General features: G+C 43.6%; 2 protein-coding genes across 6 annotated transcripts in view; both read right to left on the minus strand.

The window, feature by feature from the left end:
• loxl2a (lysyl oxidase-like 2a) overlaps window positions 1-3,574 on the minus strand; it is a 37,524-nt gene extending 33,950 nt beyond the window's left edge. The window contains exons 1-2 of the mRNA XM_018752668.2: window positions 3,350-3,574; window positions 624-938 (exon numbers count right to left, since the gene is read on the minus strand). Coding sequence (XP_018608184.2) covers window positions 624-912 — 289 coding nt within the window. The 5' untranslated portion in view covers window positions 913-938; window positions 3,350-3,574. The remainder of the gene's footprint in view (window positions 1-623; window positions 939-3,349) is intronic.
• Window positions 3,575-13,517: 9,943 nt separating this feature from the next.
• Window positions 13,518-17,549, minus strand: part of tacc1 (transforming, acidic coiled-coil containing protein 1) — a 30,556-nt gene continuing 26,524 nt past the window's right edge. For 4 of the 5 annotated variants that reach the window (XM_018752366.2, XM_018752354.2, XM_018752344.2 and 1 more), the window contains 7 exons: window positions 16,439-16,573; window positions 16,094-16,170; window positions 15,911-15,954; window positions 15,572-15,732; window positions 15,179-15,285; window positions 14,936-15,056; window positions 13,518-14,832 (listed from right to left, as the gene is read on the minus strand). In XM_018752366.2, coding sequence (XP_018607882.1) covers window positions 14,764-14,832; window positions 14,936-15,056; window positions 15,179-15,285; window positions 15,572-15,732; window positions 15,911-15,954; window positions 16,094-16,170; window positions 16,439-16,573 — 714 coding nt within the window. In that variant the 3' untranslated portion in view covers window positions 13,518-14,763. The remainder of the gene's footprint in view (window positions 14,833-14,935; window positions 15,057-15,178; window positions 15,286-15,571; window positions 15,733-15,910; window positions 15,955-16,093; window positions 16,171-16,438; window positions 16,574-17,549) is intronic. The other variant, XM_018752363.2, reaches the window with a different exon arrangement.

Consider the following 17,549-nt stretch of genomic DNA (forward strand, 5'->3'; position numbering starts at 1 on the left):
ACATTCATCTATTTACCCATTTGTAAAGCAGAGGAATTTTTACTGGAGAAATTTAGGGCAAGTATCTTGTTCAAGCGTACTACAGCCAGATATGAGACTCAAAGCTGTGAACTTTGGGTTGGAAGGCAGCAGCTCTAACCACTACACTACACAGCTGTACCTAACTGCTTAACATATGTATTTCTGTTCAGAACAATAAGCGTAAATGACACAGGCTGGCAATAATTTCTTGTTTACTCACACACATCATCTGAAACAACTTGTCCCATACAGGGTTGTGGGGAGCCGTAGCCTAACCCAGCAACACAGGGCGAAAGGCTGGAAGGGGAGGGGACACACCAGGACAGGACATCAGTCTGTCACAAGGCACCCCAAGCAGGACTCAAACTCCAGACTCACGGGAGAGCAAGACCAGGTCCAACCCACTGCACCCCCTCCTTCTTGTTTACTGGTTCTACTATTTAAAGATGTACTTAGAACTTTTAAACAAGCACAGAAATATATATCTCTGGCTGAAAGAGTTACATATTCTAATAGTCAAGGGTTCAAAATAATTTTTCCTTTCAAAGAATTAACACAACACTGCCTTGATGCGGCTGATAGAGACTACATGAATGTCCCACCTTCTCCCTGGCCGAATTTGGCAGAGGGGGACCAGGAGACTGCCTCCACATAGCCCAGCTCCCTGCAGACCACGGTGGCAGCATAGATGGAGAAGTCATCATCACAGACGGTGCCCCATTCGCCGTTATAGTACACCTCCACACGGCCTTCGTTGTGCTTGCGCTTACTGCCCGCCAGTCGGAGCTGGATTTTGGCTGGCTCATTCTGGGCCTGGGCCTGGGCCCACAGGAAGAGCAGGGCAGCCAGGATGCAGGGTGCAGAGCAGGGGCTTGGCATTGCAGAGGGCATGGTGAAGGGCTTCACTACAGAAAAAGCTAAACGGGACAAAACAGAATGACCACAACGAAAATTAGAGCTCTACTGAACAGAATCCAGATGTAAGGTCATACTACATTAAGGTTTAAAGACAAATATTGACAAAAACTGAAAAGAATGGCAGGATTCACCCAGTGAAACCACTTTGAATAAACTGCTACAAATGCCACTGATTTCACAGAAACTTTCTGGGGTTACTGGCAACACTTTAACCCAGAGCATGTGCACCATACATCAAGTTATGAATTTGGTGCAGGCTTACTCCCACCTATTACGTAACAGCTCCAAGTTACCCTCTAGCATTCTTCTGTAATGAACTGCTCAGTAACAAATTCTTTCTGTGCTTATAAACATATGAAGTCATATGTGGACTCATACCAATCCATGTGTGACACAAAAGTATTTGGAAGCAGTTTTAAAAATTATATTGCTCTTTTCTGAAATGGTTTAGCCATTTATGGAGAATGTGAGAAATTAGTGCTTTTAAATATTATGAAAGTGAGCTGTGGCTCCATGGAGCAGGATATGCATATGCTCCTATCAGTTCACCTCCAGACTGCACACTGGCCTAGGGATGTGGGCCTAAGAGCATGTCAGTCTCCTGGGAATTTGTTTGGTCATGCCGTTATTCTGCTGCTGAAAAGGGGAGGGGGGGTCACAAGGTCAAACTGAGAAGTCAATCTCACCCCTGCACCATGAGTAAAGCTAGGGAAAACAACAGAAAATACTGCTGCCTGTTTCCATGGAAAGCACCATTCATGTAGAGGGGTTCTCTCATGTGAAGTTTCCATGGTATCTGAACTCCTGTTAACATGGTATCTGTAGATCCATCTGGAGCATGACTTGCTGAGCAACCTGGGCTTGAATCAATAATGGATGTCACTATGGTGCACCTTCAAATTACCTGTCTTTGTCACAGATATCAGAGATGGAACAAAACACAGAATAAGTGTCTTTTCACTGTCCAGTAGGCTTCGTCTAACTTGTCCGTGAGCTCAAGCTATCCTGTCTCTGCCTACAGGCCACAGGTAGAAAACCTGATCAATAAAAAGATACAAAGACAGCTTCACAAAAACCACTCATTTTTACTTTTTCCAGAGTTTAGAGCCGTTGTTCTCAAATGGAATAAGGGAGGGAATGATAATCAAACCACAAACACATCCCTAGCAACCACCAACCAAACACCGTACAGTCTCCAGGATGTCCTGGACCTCAGCATTAATACCCACAAAGCAAGAGGCCTCAGCAAAAATGTGTGACCTGTTGTGTGTACCTCAAACTCAACCCCCCCCCCCCCCCCACACACACACACACACACACACACACACACATACACACCCGACTGGCATCAGTTTTACCAGTGCTTTGTTAGCTCATCTCCACAATATTCAGAGAGTGTCTTCCAGGGGTCACTGGGAAAATGTAAATAATTAAATTACTAATACAAAGTTTACATTTTTTTAAGCCTGTCATGGAAGAACACAAAGTGTCCTCTTAAGTAAACAGTTTTTGCTCACAGTGAATTCGATGGTAATTTACAGAGGAGACAAGGTAATTAATTCATAGATATGTGAAATGTACACCCCACAGGTCAAGAATATGGAGAAACCAAAGTCGAACCATCTGCTGTCATGAAGCAGCTTGACGTTATGTACTTTACCATTTTCCCCAGGACGACACTGTGTCGGTGCTGTGGTTTCCTCACAGACTAAAATTTTTCCTCACAGGATACAGTCTGTTTGCTCACAGACGAAAGTGTGTTTCCTCAGAAAGTGTAGTGTGTTTCCTAATGGACTACAGGATTTTCCCCAAAGACTATAAATTGCATTTCCTCACAAAATACAGTACTTTTCCTCACAGACTAAAAGGTGTTTCCTCAGAAAGTGTAGTGTTTCCTCAGACCACGGTGCTTTTCCTAAAAGAGAGTCAAGTGCATTTCCTCACAGACTAAAATGTTTCCTCAAAGACAAACCTTTTCCTCAAAGACTATAATAAAGTGTTTCCTCACAGACTAAAGTGCTTTTCCTCACAGAAAATGTTTCCACTGAAAGTGTTTCCTCAAAAACCAGTACTTTTTCCTCAAAGAGTATAAGTGCGTTTCCTCACAAACTAAAATGTTTCCTCAGATAATACATCTCCTCACATATACTAGTGCTTAGTTTTCTCACAGACTAAAAGTACATTCCTCACAGACTAAAGTACATTCCTCACAGACTAATAAAAAAAATAATAGTATTTCCTCACACAGAAGCAGTGCTTTTCCTCAGACTAAAATGTTTCCTCACACTAGACTAGCTTTTCCTACAGATAAACTGTGTTCCCTCAGACTACCCTGTGCCTGTGTGTGTGTCACAAACTGTCACCAAAGTGCGGTGCACGAGAACGCACCCGTCCCGAGTCGTCGACTTACCGCGAGGCAGCGCAAAGTGTCCTGACCTGAGGCAAAAGTGTGTGTCCGTGTGTGTGTGAAAAGGGCGCTCAGCTCAGCACACTGGGCTTCCTCTTCCACATAAATCAGTAGAGCGGACCTTCTTCTTCCTGCCCTTACCCCCCTTTTTATGTCCGGCGAACATGTTGGTTCCTCAGGGAATTCGCCGTGGCTACACCTCCCTCCCTGTTCCTCCCCTTTCCATCCTCCTCACTTTCAGCCGCAGCCCCCCACTCCCCTCCTCATCCCCGCGAGGAGGGGGGACGCGCGCGCACACTCAGTCAGCCTTGGCGGGAACGAGCTCAGTTTCTCAGCGTCGCACAGCGTTTTATCCACTCAGAGGACAATTTCCCCCCCAATGACTGCATTTACATGGTTTTTTTCCTTTCAGTGTAGGGCGTGGGATTCGAAACTCACTTTATTTTTTAGTGCAGCAGGCTGTGGCATTCGAGCCTCAGTCTTCAGGCGAGGTGACAGTTCGAGCCTCGTCAGTCGTTACTTCGGACGGTCCGTCAAATTCATTCGGCGTTAACATGATTAATATAAAATCCCCGTTTATGAATAAAAATGCAGTCCTGGACTTGGTGACGTGGCTCTTACGAAGATTTCAGTAAAACACACATTATAAATAATGGCTCAATAAAGCTCCGTTTTTACATACATAAGGCGATAAGGCATTTGGGTGTGGAGACGTCTGGTAAAAATGTCAACGGGTAAAAAGATGTATAATATAGTCAGCAACTGTTAGTACCGTCAGTCACAGTGGATTTTTAAGCAGCGGCTGGTAGAGTAGTGGTTACAGTCTGAGGTGTTGGACCCAAAAAGGACGCAGGTTTGAATCCCCTCTCCAGCTATAGTACCCGTGAGCAAGTTTGCCCCCCTTAATTACTCACCTGTGTAAATGGGTAACTAACTAAGTGCTTCACAGTGTGAGTAGTTTTGGAGAGAAGTGTTAATTCAATGTACAGCATCCTGATCCTACACCATCGTGGTTGGTGGAAGGAGTACAGACGCTTTGCAAGGTGTGTCTATGCTTTTTAAATGTTATAAAGTATGTTTAAATTGTTGTTGAATGGCATTACAGGGAAAGTCGCTGCTATTTCAGCAATGTGAGTTTAAAACATGGACTCCGTCTTCAGTTTGTATGGATGACTGACCCCACCACAGTCAGGGAGACGCCACACGGACTGGACCGCAGTCAGGAGGGGGTCCGTAAGGCCATGGTTCGACTGCCATCACCCAGATCGCCAGCCTAGACCCATGTCAGGTACTTAACATTGAGTGCTCCTTCTCGTGATGCACAGAATAATGTGCACATAACTGCTAATTTAATAGCTCTAACACACACACACACACACACACACACACACACACACACACACACACACACACACACACGCTGTCTGAACCGCTCGTCCCATACAGGGTCCCGGGGAGCCGGAGCCTAACACGGCATAAGGTTGGAGGGGGAGGGGACACACCCAAGATGGGACGCCAGTCCATCGCAAGGCACCCCAAGCAGGACTCAAACCCCAGACCCACCAGAGAGCAGGACCTGGTCCAACCCCCTGTCCCACCATAATAGCTCTAAATGTTTTGCAGAATTTCAAACTATGTGAAGCGAGCAGTTTAAGTGAAATACCTCCCAGGAGGCAGGATTTCTGATATTGATACTACACTGATCTCATTAAAGAAGAGCTTCATATGAGTGTAGCCTAAAGCTGAATGATAAAATACTGCAGTCTAACTGGTCCAAGGGGGTCAGGACCATAGAAGATCCCTCTCCCCAAACTCTTGGCTAGTACACACACATTTTCAGAACCGCTTGTCCCAGACAGGGGCACGGGGAACCGGAGCCTACCCGGCAACACAGGGTGTAAGGCCGGAGAGGGAGGGGACACACCCAGGACGGGACACCAGTCCATCACAAGACACCCCAAGTGGGACTTGAACCCCAGACCCACCGGGGAGCAGGACTGTAGCCCAACCCACTGTGCCACCGCACCCCACCTCTTGGCTAGTAACCTTGTGTAAATTCAAAAGCTCAGCGTTTGTGAACGTTTGGGACAATTTTGGGGAATAGCCAGGATTTTGTAAGTGAGATGGTCTCCGCTCTAACTGGAGGGGATCTCATGTACTATTGGAAAATATGGCAGGAAAACAGGCTGATTGGTTAATTTGAGCACCATCCAAGCAGTAACCATGTAATTATAAATTGCAGGGTGTATGTAATCCCACTGATCATCTTTCTCTTTCTACTACCCAAAATTACACACTTGTTTTATATAAATGAACAGCGCTGCATAAGTGGGTAAATAATTGTTAGTGGAGAGAATATGTAGAAAGAGATGTATGTCACTTTGGAGAAGTGTCTGCTAAATGAATAAATGTAAATGTAATGTAAATGTAGAATATAACACTAGCACTGTACATCACCCTGGACAAAGGCCTCAGATAAATAACAGTTGCTGTAATAACTATCTGACTATAGTATTTTATTTTGTATGCATTTAAGAAGCGGGGGGTGTGGTGGCACAGTGGGTTTGGCCAACTCCCCCCCTCTGGGGTTCTGGGTTCGAGTCCAGCTTGGGGTGCCTTGCAACAGACTGGTGTCCCATCCTGGGTGTGTCCCCTCCCCCTCCAGCCTTGCATCCTGTGTTGCCGGGTTAGGCTCCGGCTCACCAAGACCCCACTTGGGATAAGTGGCTTTGGAGAGCGTGTGTATTTAATGTGTAATTCGCAGTAACATTTAATGTTATAAAGTTATTTTTCATGAGTTAAAACTGCATATTGAAGCTGTTGACACTGCTAATGGCTCAAAATATTAAAAACCCTACTTTTAGACTGGTATACAGTAGGTTTTTAATATATTTTGATTGTTGCTTTAATTCTTATTTTTTACGTTACGTATTGTTTTATGTGAGTCCAATGTTGTACACTGGCCGTGTCATGGTTGTCCAAGACAAATTTCCCAGAAATGGGACAATAAAGTATATTCTATTCTATTCTATAAATAAATATACTTTCAGATATCCTATTCCTCTTCCTCAAATTTGGGGTTTGTGCAGTGGGCAGTGCAGGTGCCTCAGTGTCTGGACTTTGCAGCTGGACATTATTTTGATCCCCATTCTGTCTGTATGGAATTTGCACCTTCTCCCCATGTTTGTGTGCCTTTCCTACAGGTGCTCTGGTTTCCACTCACATTCCAAAGACTTGAATTGCAGGTGAACTAGTGATTCTGGATTTCTTCTTGTGTGTTGGTGTGTGTGTGGGGCAACCCTGTGAGTGACTGGGGTTCTATCTAGAGTGTACCTGGCTAGCGTAGCACCCTATAGTTCCAGGCCATGGTGAACCTGCTTTAGGAAAAGTACTTTTTGATATTGAATGAGCCAAATCGATTTTTGAACAAATACCTTTATGTAACTATACTTTTACTTTAATACTGTTTTTCACTACTGTACCCACCTCTGACTAAAAGGGAAGAATAATTTGCAGTCTTTGTGGCTTTTGATTTAATCCAAGTTATTTGGTGTACCTAATTTTGCATTTTAAAAATAATTGGACAACTACCCATTACAAAAACTCCTTTAAATGTTTCACAGGTTACCAATCAAATACATGCTGGGATGTTGAATATTAAGCATCTTTTGAAGCGGAGACTCCGAATGATGACCATGCTCTTCAGACCTCCTGCCCTGGAGGCGAATTCCATCCTGTATGATGCTGTGATTATGAAGCCCAGCAGTGGCACTACACTCTAGCCATGGTGATGGACACAACCCGATTTGTGTGACCCTTGTAGCCCAGTTGAATGCCACTCAGCATGATGCTGTTGGTCATCAGACTTGCGGCAGAGCTACCTGGTGCTGCCGGGAGACGTTGACCACTTGATGGCCATACACTCGGACAACTAGTAATTGCATAGTATAGAGGACCAAAAGGTACAAACCAGTCATTAGTAATACTGAGATTAGATTATAACTGATCTAAAACAAAACCTGCTGGTTGGCAATCTGTCATGATGGAAACTGAAACCAATCCATAATACAAATTGAAATCACACTGTCACTTCAAAGACCATTTGTGGTGGTATATTTATCCTCATTTCATTTATTTATTTAGGAGATGCTTTTCTCTAAAGTTACTTCCAATGAACACTATATAATGTTATCAGCCCACACACCTTACTCACTGCAGTGACTTACACTGCTAGATACACTACTTACATTGGGTCACTCATCCATGCATCAGTGGAACACACACCCACTCTCTCTCACATGCTACGGGTGAACCTGAACAGCATGTCTTCAGACTGTGGGAGGAAACCTACACAGACACAGGGAGAACATGTAAACTCCACAGAGATAGAGCAGGGATCAAACCTACATTCTCACACACCACCCAGGTGCTGTGAGACAGCAGAACTACTCGCTGTGCCAGCCCGCTCCCCCGTGGGTTAACTTTCATGAAGGGTTAGCTAATGAAAATCTTGTTTGCACTGGTGGCCCCTTGTGGAAATTGAAGGTAGATATCTTCAGTAAAATTTCAAAGAATAGATACCTAAAAATGACACTCAGAACTTCTCCTATCACCCTAGATTTACTGTGTTAGATTGTTGTTTACATTTATTTATCTGGCTGACACTTTTTTCCAAAGCAACTTACAATCTTAAGCTACCAACAGTTATTTACCCTATTTACACAGGTGGGTAATTTTACTAGAGCAATTTAGGGTAAGTCCCTTATTCAAGAGTACTACAGCTGGAGGTTGGATTCAGACCTACAACCTTTGTGTCTTAAGGGAGCAGCTCTAACCACTACACTACCAGCTGCCCCTATGGGTTCTTCTCATTGAAACTCCAACTGTCTGAGGCCTCTGAAGAAATTCCTTAACAAAACAGGATCAGATGAATAACTTCAACAGCTGTTCATGGTTTTGCACGATTGATGATCACATCTATTTAAAAATGCATCTTATTTTTCTCCAAAGTAACTAAAATGTCTTCTTGGATGGAGAGGAAAAAAATTGCATGCATAAGGAAAGCAATGTCACAGAATGTATTTTCTATGTAAAATTAAGCAGAAAAGAAAAATAAATTCTGAGACAAGAACAAGGCGCATCATTTTTGACAATTAAACCCACTAATGAAGAAACAGAAACAAAGGAAACACAAGAAGCAAAAATTTTGTTTCTCTTGTTGTTTGGCCATGTATTATTATATTTTAGACAAGATGGAATTTTACCTTTCATAGATATTATGGGTGTGTCTGCGATCTATGTAGTTAAAGTTCAATATTATCTGCAAATCCAGAGGTTAAAGAGGCTGTTTAATTTCCTGTGCCCGTTAATGTACAAAATACATTTTACTTTACACAAAAGATTAGATGACCACTGTTTGATTATTTCATAATAGCAGGGTTAATTATGGCACAGCAACTGATGGAACCGCTGATTTCCCACAACTGAAACTGAACAGGCCAGTTCAGCCAGTAAAGCTGCTCAGCCTGGATTAAGCATCATTGGGTTAGGGTCCTGAAAAGCCCCCTTACTGAACCTCATGCTGCCAATGGAGGCATCTGTTCAAAATGGCAAACCTCTACCTGTTCTGAGCACATTTCTCCACCCGGATATGAACAGCAGGTACGGGGACGGGGCAGGTAGGACTTGCAGAGTAAACCCTTTTAGAGCTGTGAGTTAGGGCTTTCCAAAAGCCAAGTGGAGCAGCAGCAAGGCTCCCAGAACGAGGGCAGGGCTGGAGCTCAGGACCCCAGTGGCACTGTGCCCCCCCCGATGGCTGTGGGACAGGTGGGGGCCGTTGCAGTCATCAGTAAAACAGCACTCCATCCTCACGTCCTCACCGCCATGGTGTGCCTTGTCACAGAACGACTTGTAGGAGCAAGACTTCACGAGTGTGTCTGAGGTACAGAGAAAGCAAGAACAGCAGAACTGCGTTGAAATTTATACCTGATTATAGCAAATGAAACAAAACCCAAAACTAAAAGCAATGGAGATCATTTATGTCTTCGTTATTACCATAATCATTACTATCCGGTCTTGAAGAATTTGCACATTTGACACAAAAAACATTTGAAACAGGAGTTTCATTGTCAAGTAAGCTTTACGGGTTGCAGAAACACAAGATGCCAGGAGAAATGTGTTACATGTTTTGCCATGACCATGGGGCATACAGTATTACATAGAGCATTACATCAGAAAGAAACATCACAGGAAGCGCAGGTGTGTGTACTCACTCAGACCCATGACGGTAGCGCAGGCATCTGCGTACTTGGGGCAGGTGGAGGAGCCCTGCCGGTTGCACTCGTCCTCGCCGTCCGCCACACAGGTGTAACACCTCAGAGCTTTGTCTTTGCAGGGGGAACAGGGGAGAGCGACTGATCTGAGACTGAACAGCAGGGATTCCTTCCCCATACGTGGCCAGAGGACAAGTCAAGAGGACCTTCACGCTGTTCTGTCCACTACCATGTATCTTTCTCTTCTAGAATATTACTGTATCTCCTGTCTGAATAAAGAATTGAACTATTGACACGCATGAAGCATTTTCTATCAGTAGGTTTTGATAGACATTTCCATTTTTTCATTTAATTCACAATGTTAAGGTACTTGCAATTATTTACCCATTTATACAGTTGGGCAATTTTACCGGCGCAATTTAGGGCAAGTACCTTGTTCAAGGACACTACAGCTGGAGGTGAGATTGAAACCTGCCACCTTTAGGTCCAAAGTTAGCAGCTGTAGCATTACCAGCCACCCCTGTGTTTTCACAGGTATTTCATTCAAGAATAATCAGTTGCAAAAACTACAAAAGCTCAACTTGTGTGTATTAAGCAGGTATATGTGAGGTAGTGACAACATGAAGCAGAAATTTTTTCCCGGTTATGTTTCCACAGCAATATGATGAGGGACGAAATTGTACGAGAACTGATTTAATCAGACAAACCCCACTGTGCTGCGTTCAGCGCAATATGGGCTCCTATCTACTCTCCAGAGGGATCAGACAGAGATCCAAGTAAAACATGTTTTCTGTTTTTTCCTTCAGTTACATCATTTTTACTGTTTCATGCTTTACTAACTGCATCCTGTTGGACAATTACTAGTTGAATGTATATGAAAATATTTTCAAAATGTATTTAAAAAAATGGTCTTAATTAGCTGGTTATCACTAACACAAAAGGCCATGGGCTGAAATAAATCTTTTTCATCTAAAAGTTTATGATTTTCCTTTATTTCCTGAATTTTAGCTGCAGTTAATAAGCTGTATTTTCAATAGTTTCTATACGATTTCCGGTCATGCTTAGAGTTGATTATGATCGTTTCAAGCAGTGTAATTCCAGTTGGCTTGTGTTTTTTTCCCTTCTGTATTAACCTCTCTAATTTCTGTAAGTCATTATTTAATAATTTTTTTGTTGTTGAGCATTCTTTTTCTATGATAAGACCTGAGGAGGCTGGTTGGCCGTCATACAAGCATCCCATGCTGACTGAAGCCGATGACCACCTGCCATGATGGACAAGATGTACTTATGTGAACTGGGACATCGAGTTAACACTTAGCTACAATGTTATTATTAGTTATAAATTGACTCAAATATCTTTTTTAACTTAGAATGCTCAGGAGAGGTGGGCAGCAACTGGCACTTGGACCTCCAGAGGGTTTTTTGCTCCTTTGACTTTCAGTTGGGAGTTTTTTGTTCCTTTCCTCCATAGCCAGTAGGCATAATTCTAGCTTTAATAAATGCATGGATAATGTGTTACTCTGGTATATAGTGAAGTCTTGTTTGTCTTATCCCTTTCTTCAGCACTCTGTGTCACTGTGTGAGAAAAGCGCTCTATAAAAATTAATTGAATTGAATATACCTTTACCCTAATTTGTGACTGTGATTTGTTCCTGAGAATTGCACATACATTAATTTGTCCAAAACTGGGTCATAAATTACCATTACCTTTGGCTTTCACCAAACAATAGTCAATCCAGATGTAGAAAACGGTGAAATATGTAATTATGTTCAGCTGGTAATTATTAAACAGGGCAGAATCTTTCATTGTAAGTACCCTAGGAGAGCAACTAAAAACATAGCAACACATATGTGACACAGGATGGAGGTACTCACTGTGCATGACAAGAGTGAGGAAGAGCAGCAGCACAAGGAGCCTCTTCATGGTGGCTGGAAGAATGTTGTGGCACAAGTGATGGAGGACGGGGCTCCAAAGCTCTTAGCTCTAATCCGCACCCTGTCTGCCTGGGGCTGAGACGGTTGGGTTTAACCGCTGCTTCAGCTCCTACCTTTGAGGAGGTGCATCCAAAATGAAACCAGGAACCGACTGATTTCTATACACACAGTGGACAGGTCACAAGGGGGACAAATTAGAACTTCTAGTGTCAACTTCTGGAATGAAGGCTTCGGTCTCACCTTCACTTCGGTCAGGGCAGGGGATAAACCCTCAGTGAAAGTTCAGTCTTAGCTGTGACAGCTTCAGAATGTAATAGGCTCAACAGTGAGAGCATTACCTCATCCTCAGAAAAGAAAGTTCAAGGGAAGTTTCCTGAAATTAAGGAATGAGTCGTTTTACAACCCTGCTGAGGATGTTTTATGCACACTTTCATCTAAAGCCGCTTACAATCTGACCCATTTGTGCAGCTCAGTACATCGGTTAAGCACCTCTGTCAAGGGCACGACAGCATGGCCCTTTGTGTGAGTGGAACCTTCTGGTCACTCTCCTTCTCCATCACCTGCTCCATCAATGGAGGTGTTGGCATCAAGTAGTACAAACAGACAAGGGTCCTTGGGAGTTTTTACAACATCTTTAACACAGGGATGTGTGTGGTCAGCGAGCGACCAAGTGTGGAACAGCCGTTGGTGAACTAACGCCCAGTTCAGTAAACACGATCCATAGTTACTGAAACTCCTCGTAGTAAAAACAGATGATAGAAAGATATGAATGAGCAGAACTATTCACAACCAAGAACAGAAGAGACTAAAAAATACTCAATATGTGAGAATGTATTTAAATAACCATTTCATAAGTAATGCAAACAAAGTGTTATCTCTAAACTAACCACTTAACATTAAAGTTACTCCTCAATTTTGTTAAATTCTCTAAACACTATGGACTCTACAATCCAGTCTCTTTAATTTGCGGGTATTGGACACACACCCCAAGTGTGACCGGGCTCCCTGAAAGTCACTCACAGCCGTATTTTGTCCCTGAGCTTAAGATGGTCTCATGGGAACCACTGTGAAACATAAGGCCAGCAGACAAAAAGAGGAAATACAGTAAACATGCATTTTTAGCAGTGACCAGCACAGAAATTCATATATCTAAAGCGAGCAAGTAAACCAAGGCTCATGACATCATCAATTAAAAAAAAATACTCTACAAAAGAGAGCGCATGGTAATTTGTAATTTTCATAATGAATCTCCATGGTGGAGGGGCGCGGTGGCGCAGTGGGGCAGTGGGTTGGACCGGGTCCTGCTCTCCAGTGGGCCTGGGGTTCGAGTCCCGCTTGGGGTGCCTTGCGACGGACTGGCGTCCCGTCCTGGGTGTGTCCCCTCCCCCTCCGGCCTTACGCCCTGTGTTACCGGGTAGGCTCCGGTTCCCTGCGACCCCGTATGGGACAAGCGGTTCCGAAAATGTGTGTGTGTGTGTGTGTGTGTGAATCTCCATGGTAAAAGCTGCCAGAACAAACATGGACAAACAGAAACTTGGCAATAATCATTTTATTGTCATTCAGGCATATGTGAACTAAAAATATATATTAGTAAACAATTTCATTACATCTCTGTAAGGTCCTCCACTATACAAATATCACTGAGACTCATTTGCATATAAAATGTATGTATACATATCCACAGCCAGAAAAATGCTATTTAAGTGGAAGAAAAAGCAGTGAAAACAGGGCAGCTGGGTTCTACGTCAGGTTACCAAAATTACTGTTATTTGGCACCAGGACACTCATGTCATTTACTAGTTGACGGTATTGTAACAAAGCAAGGCATGGCCAACAGAACATGTGCACAAGGCATATTTTTGGTAATTTCATGGTAAAAATGGAGTCACTGTTATTACTATAATATTGCAGAAGAGAGGGGGGGGGAAACTTTCTGTATCTTGTTACAGATCTAATTCTTTGGATTTTTTATACTGTACATATGTATGTATTCTGTAACAGCAAATTCACAGTACTAAAGCAAGCAAGTGCACAGTACAGTCACAATGACCAGAAAAAGTACAAACATGGTTTTTTCCCCTCTCAGTTTGAATGTCAGTGGCTGGCTCTGTTGGTGTGTGACCACTTGATGCACAAGTAGAAGTGCAACATTTCAAACTTAGATAGATGGATTTTTTTTTCCTTTTTCCCTTAAATTTATAGATATTGTGTGCGGTAGTGAACTGATTACTGTTGCATAAATAATACGCACTAATCAGCATATGTGAAGTGGCTCTAGTGAAAACTATATGCACATATACTGATGGTGAGAATACAAAATGATATATTGTCTCTCAAAGGTAAGTCATCTGGCTGCTGACAAAGAAATATTTTAATGTGATTGACATATATAATATCTCTGCATTGGCAAACAACTGTTACTGCCAGACAAATAACATTCTTGCATCCAATGATAACAACTTGTACATAATATCTACATATGTTAGTGCTATATATGCTTATAGATATTTTAAGGAGATTTCAAATGGCCTCTATTATGTACAATAACTGCCTTTTTAAGGACAAACAAAGCAACAGTACAAGTAAACTCTCTATGTACATTGCAAAAATAATAACATAGAAAGCAATAAATGTGTCATTTTCCTGCCCCCCACTGAGCCTGTAGGAATAGCAGCTGGTGATGTAAACACAAGGACCAAGGCCTGGTTGATGGACTCAGCTGTCCTCTGACACCCATAACCCACTGGGAAGACGTCAGAGCTTTGGCACCAACACAGAAGCGTTAGGCTGGTAAGCATAGTACACGCACACGTGCACACACGCACTCATACACGTCTTTTCTCCCGTCATTTAACTCCAGCAGGAGTGTCCTAAGGTCACAGATACACACAGCGTCAGCACAACTACATATCCAGTCTCCAAACTGAGAGCTTTTAATACCACGGAGTTACTTTCTTTCCTGGAGTGTGAGTTTCACTTGTTGGATCATTTGTGAGAATGAAATCTGGAGGACAAATTGGCATTCAGTGTAAAAGGGTCTTTCCTTTCAAATGATAAATGCGGGAATATGTCAAATGCAAGGCGTAACTGGGCACCTTGGGCATCTGGAGCTGATTGGCTGAGCAGGGCGGGTTATGTACTGTATCGGAGGTTGGGGGGGTGGCAGCGCCTCGGTAACAGGAGCACATTAGATCTGTGCTCAGTTTGCTTTCAGTCAGTTCTTCCCAACTTTGCAATGAGTTCATCACAGATCTTTGTGAGCTCCTCTATCTCCTGGTTCTGGGAAGAGCAAAAAGGACATTAAATCACAGACAACTGGTACCAGAGCTGCAGGAACGGCCTGTGTGCGGTTTGTGGTTTTAAGGCTGGACATTAACCTTACCTTTTGGTGCAGGGCTCTCTCCAGGGACTCCACCTTCATTTGCTCCTTGCGCAGGGTGGCATGGAGAGCCACACTCTCAGAGTTGGCTTTGGCACGAACCTGAGCAATCTCCTCATTGGCCCTGATACACATGGGGAGGGAAGAAGCATTGCTGTATCTCAACACAAGTGTTCTTCAGTGAACTCCTGCAGAGGGACTCATTCCTGACCTTGTCGCTGCTCCCACCCCTGTCTCTCTACTTACTTGTCCAGTTTCTCCTCTGCATGGATCTTGAGCGCTTGGTACCGCTGTTCTTCTTGCTTCACCCGCGCCAAGTACTCCTGTGCACACTTCTTTAGCACCTCTTCGTTCTGGTGGGGTCACAAGACAAGACAAATGCACTTGCAGAAAAGAATGTGCTGGACTGTAGGAGCACAGATTTTTGCGAGGTTGATTACAACCACGGTCGTCATTATTCAGCACATCGGTACAGATACATGCATGATGTGAAAAACGTTCCCAGCAGTACAAAAGCTTCAGTTTAATTTCTTTGGACAGTACGGTTGAGGGGAAAGGGTTTACCAAAGCCTAGCAGTAAAGAAAGCACTCATAGAGAACATGCGTGAGACCTCCAGTAAGAGGCCAACCCTCACATACCTTCTTGAAGCCCTCGAGGACACCCTTCATGTTCTCGTACCTCCGGAAGAGGTCAGAGAGGGAGCGCTCCACGGAGTTGAGGTCAGCGAGAGCCTGGTCCCTCTCGAGGGTCAGCTGCTGGATGGTCCGCTGAGAGCCGGAGCTGGTGCGTTGCTCGTCTTCTGGGGGATCCCCACACAAACAGGTCACAGTCATGGTCACCATCAGATGATCCCAGTGTGACAATGTGACACAATACTACCCTCATACAAGTTCCCTTTTTGTTCACACTTTGCTTTTTGTACTCCAATTCAGTGTTAAGTTTGTAAAGACAGAAAAAGCACCGACTACTGCACTCACCTATCATCTGTGCAATTGTCTTTTCATATTCCGCCACAATTTTTCTGTTGAAAACAATGAAAACTAATTTAAGTGTGACAGTGTGATCTTGCTTTGCTTAATGCATAATATTTAGCAGAGCACACAGTGAATGTGGAGAGATGAGAGAGACAAGAGATGCTCATACAGTCAGTTTCAACAAACCTCATTTCCATGACCTCCTGTCTGCTCTCCTCATATTTCCTCTTCCATTCAATGGCTTCAATTTCTTTCGATATGATCTAAAAAGAAGAACCAAACTACTTCCTATTCCATACTAAGCACCATTGCTCCAACAGCTTGTGTTCTGGACACAAGAATCTAAGATGAAAAATACAATGCCCTGCTTTCCTTACACTCCTGTAAACATAGAAAAATGCTCTAACAGCATATTACTGATTTTAGCAAATACCATTTCTAATAACAAGCAAATGGGTCAGAGAGAAAATAATTAATAGTTCAACTGTGTATTGAGCTCAAGCTCCTTACCCCCACCAGACAGTTTCATACCTCTTCTCTGATGAGGGTCAGAACAGCTGCTTTGTCTGCCTCGCTGATGCAGATGGTGTCCAGGACTGGACTTCCTTTGTCCTTGCTCTCACTTCCTGTCAGCTTTGACTCTTTGGTTCTACATGGGTCATCATACTATGGAGAGCAACAGAAATAAACTTTAATTCAACAAACTCGCATTTTGACTTCACCAGTGATTTCCGTACAGCGGATTCTGTACTATTTGGAAGAGGAGTAGAAACATGCTGTTAAGTCCGCTGCCATGATTCACCCGTCCACCCATCACCACGTGCACCATCACTTTCGTTCCAAGCGAACGTCCTAACATCATTAGTCTGTTCATAGCAGTTGATCATGGACTTACATTGTAAGTCCAGTCTGTAGCAGTAACCCTGAATCCTACTATGGTACACTACTCAGAGTGCTGGTGTACTTTCCTGGCTAGACGGCTTCCAAACACTCTTCTAGATGTCAGCTCTATGAAGGCTGCAGGTAGTGTAGCAGTTAAGGTAATGACAGATAACCCATAGGTTGCTTGCTCAAGCCCTGCTGTGGCACCGTTAAGTAAGGCACTCAGAACTAGCCCAGCAAAGAAACCCTACTGCATAAATTCATGTGATACTGTCAGCCATTTTTGGTGAAAGCATAACCTCAACACACACACACACACACACACACACACACACACACACACACACACACACACACACACACACACACACACCATCTGAACCGCTTGTTCCATACGGGGTCGCGGGGAACCGGAGCCTAACCCGGCAACACAGGGCGTAAGGCCAGAGGGGGAGGGGACACACCCAGGACGGGACGCCAGTCCGTCGCAAGGCACTCCAAGCGGGACTCAAACCCCAGACCCACTGGAGAGCAGGACCCGGTCCAACTCACTGCGCCACCGCACCCCCTAGCCGTAACCTCAACAGTGCATTAATAATATATTAACAATGACAGAAAATGATACAGCAGATAACTAAATTAAGTGTTCCACAGTCCCTATACTTTACTCCATGAATCTGTGAACCTTGTGTTGCAATCTGGTGTGGTGACACAATACTGTTCTGTCTTGTTGCTGCATAACAGTCTTATTTGATTAGGA

Source organism: Scleropages formosus, chromosome 6 (genome assembly GCF_900964775.1).
Source record: "Scleropages formosus chromosome 6, fSclFor1.1, whole genome shotgun sequence".
Lineage (NCBI taxonomy): Eukaryota > Metazoa > Chordata > Actinopteri > Osteoglossiformes > Osteoglossidae > Scleropages > Scleropages formosus.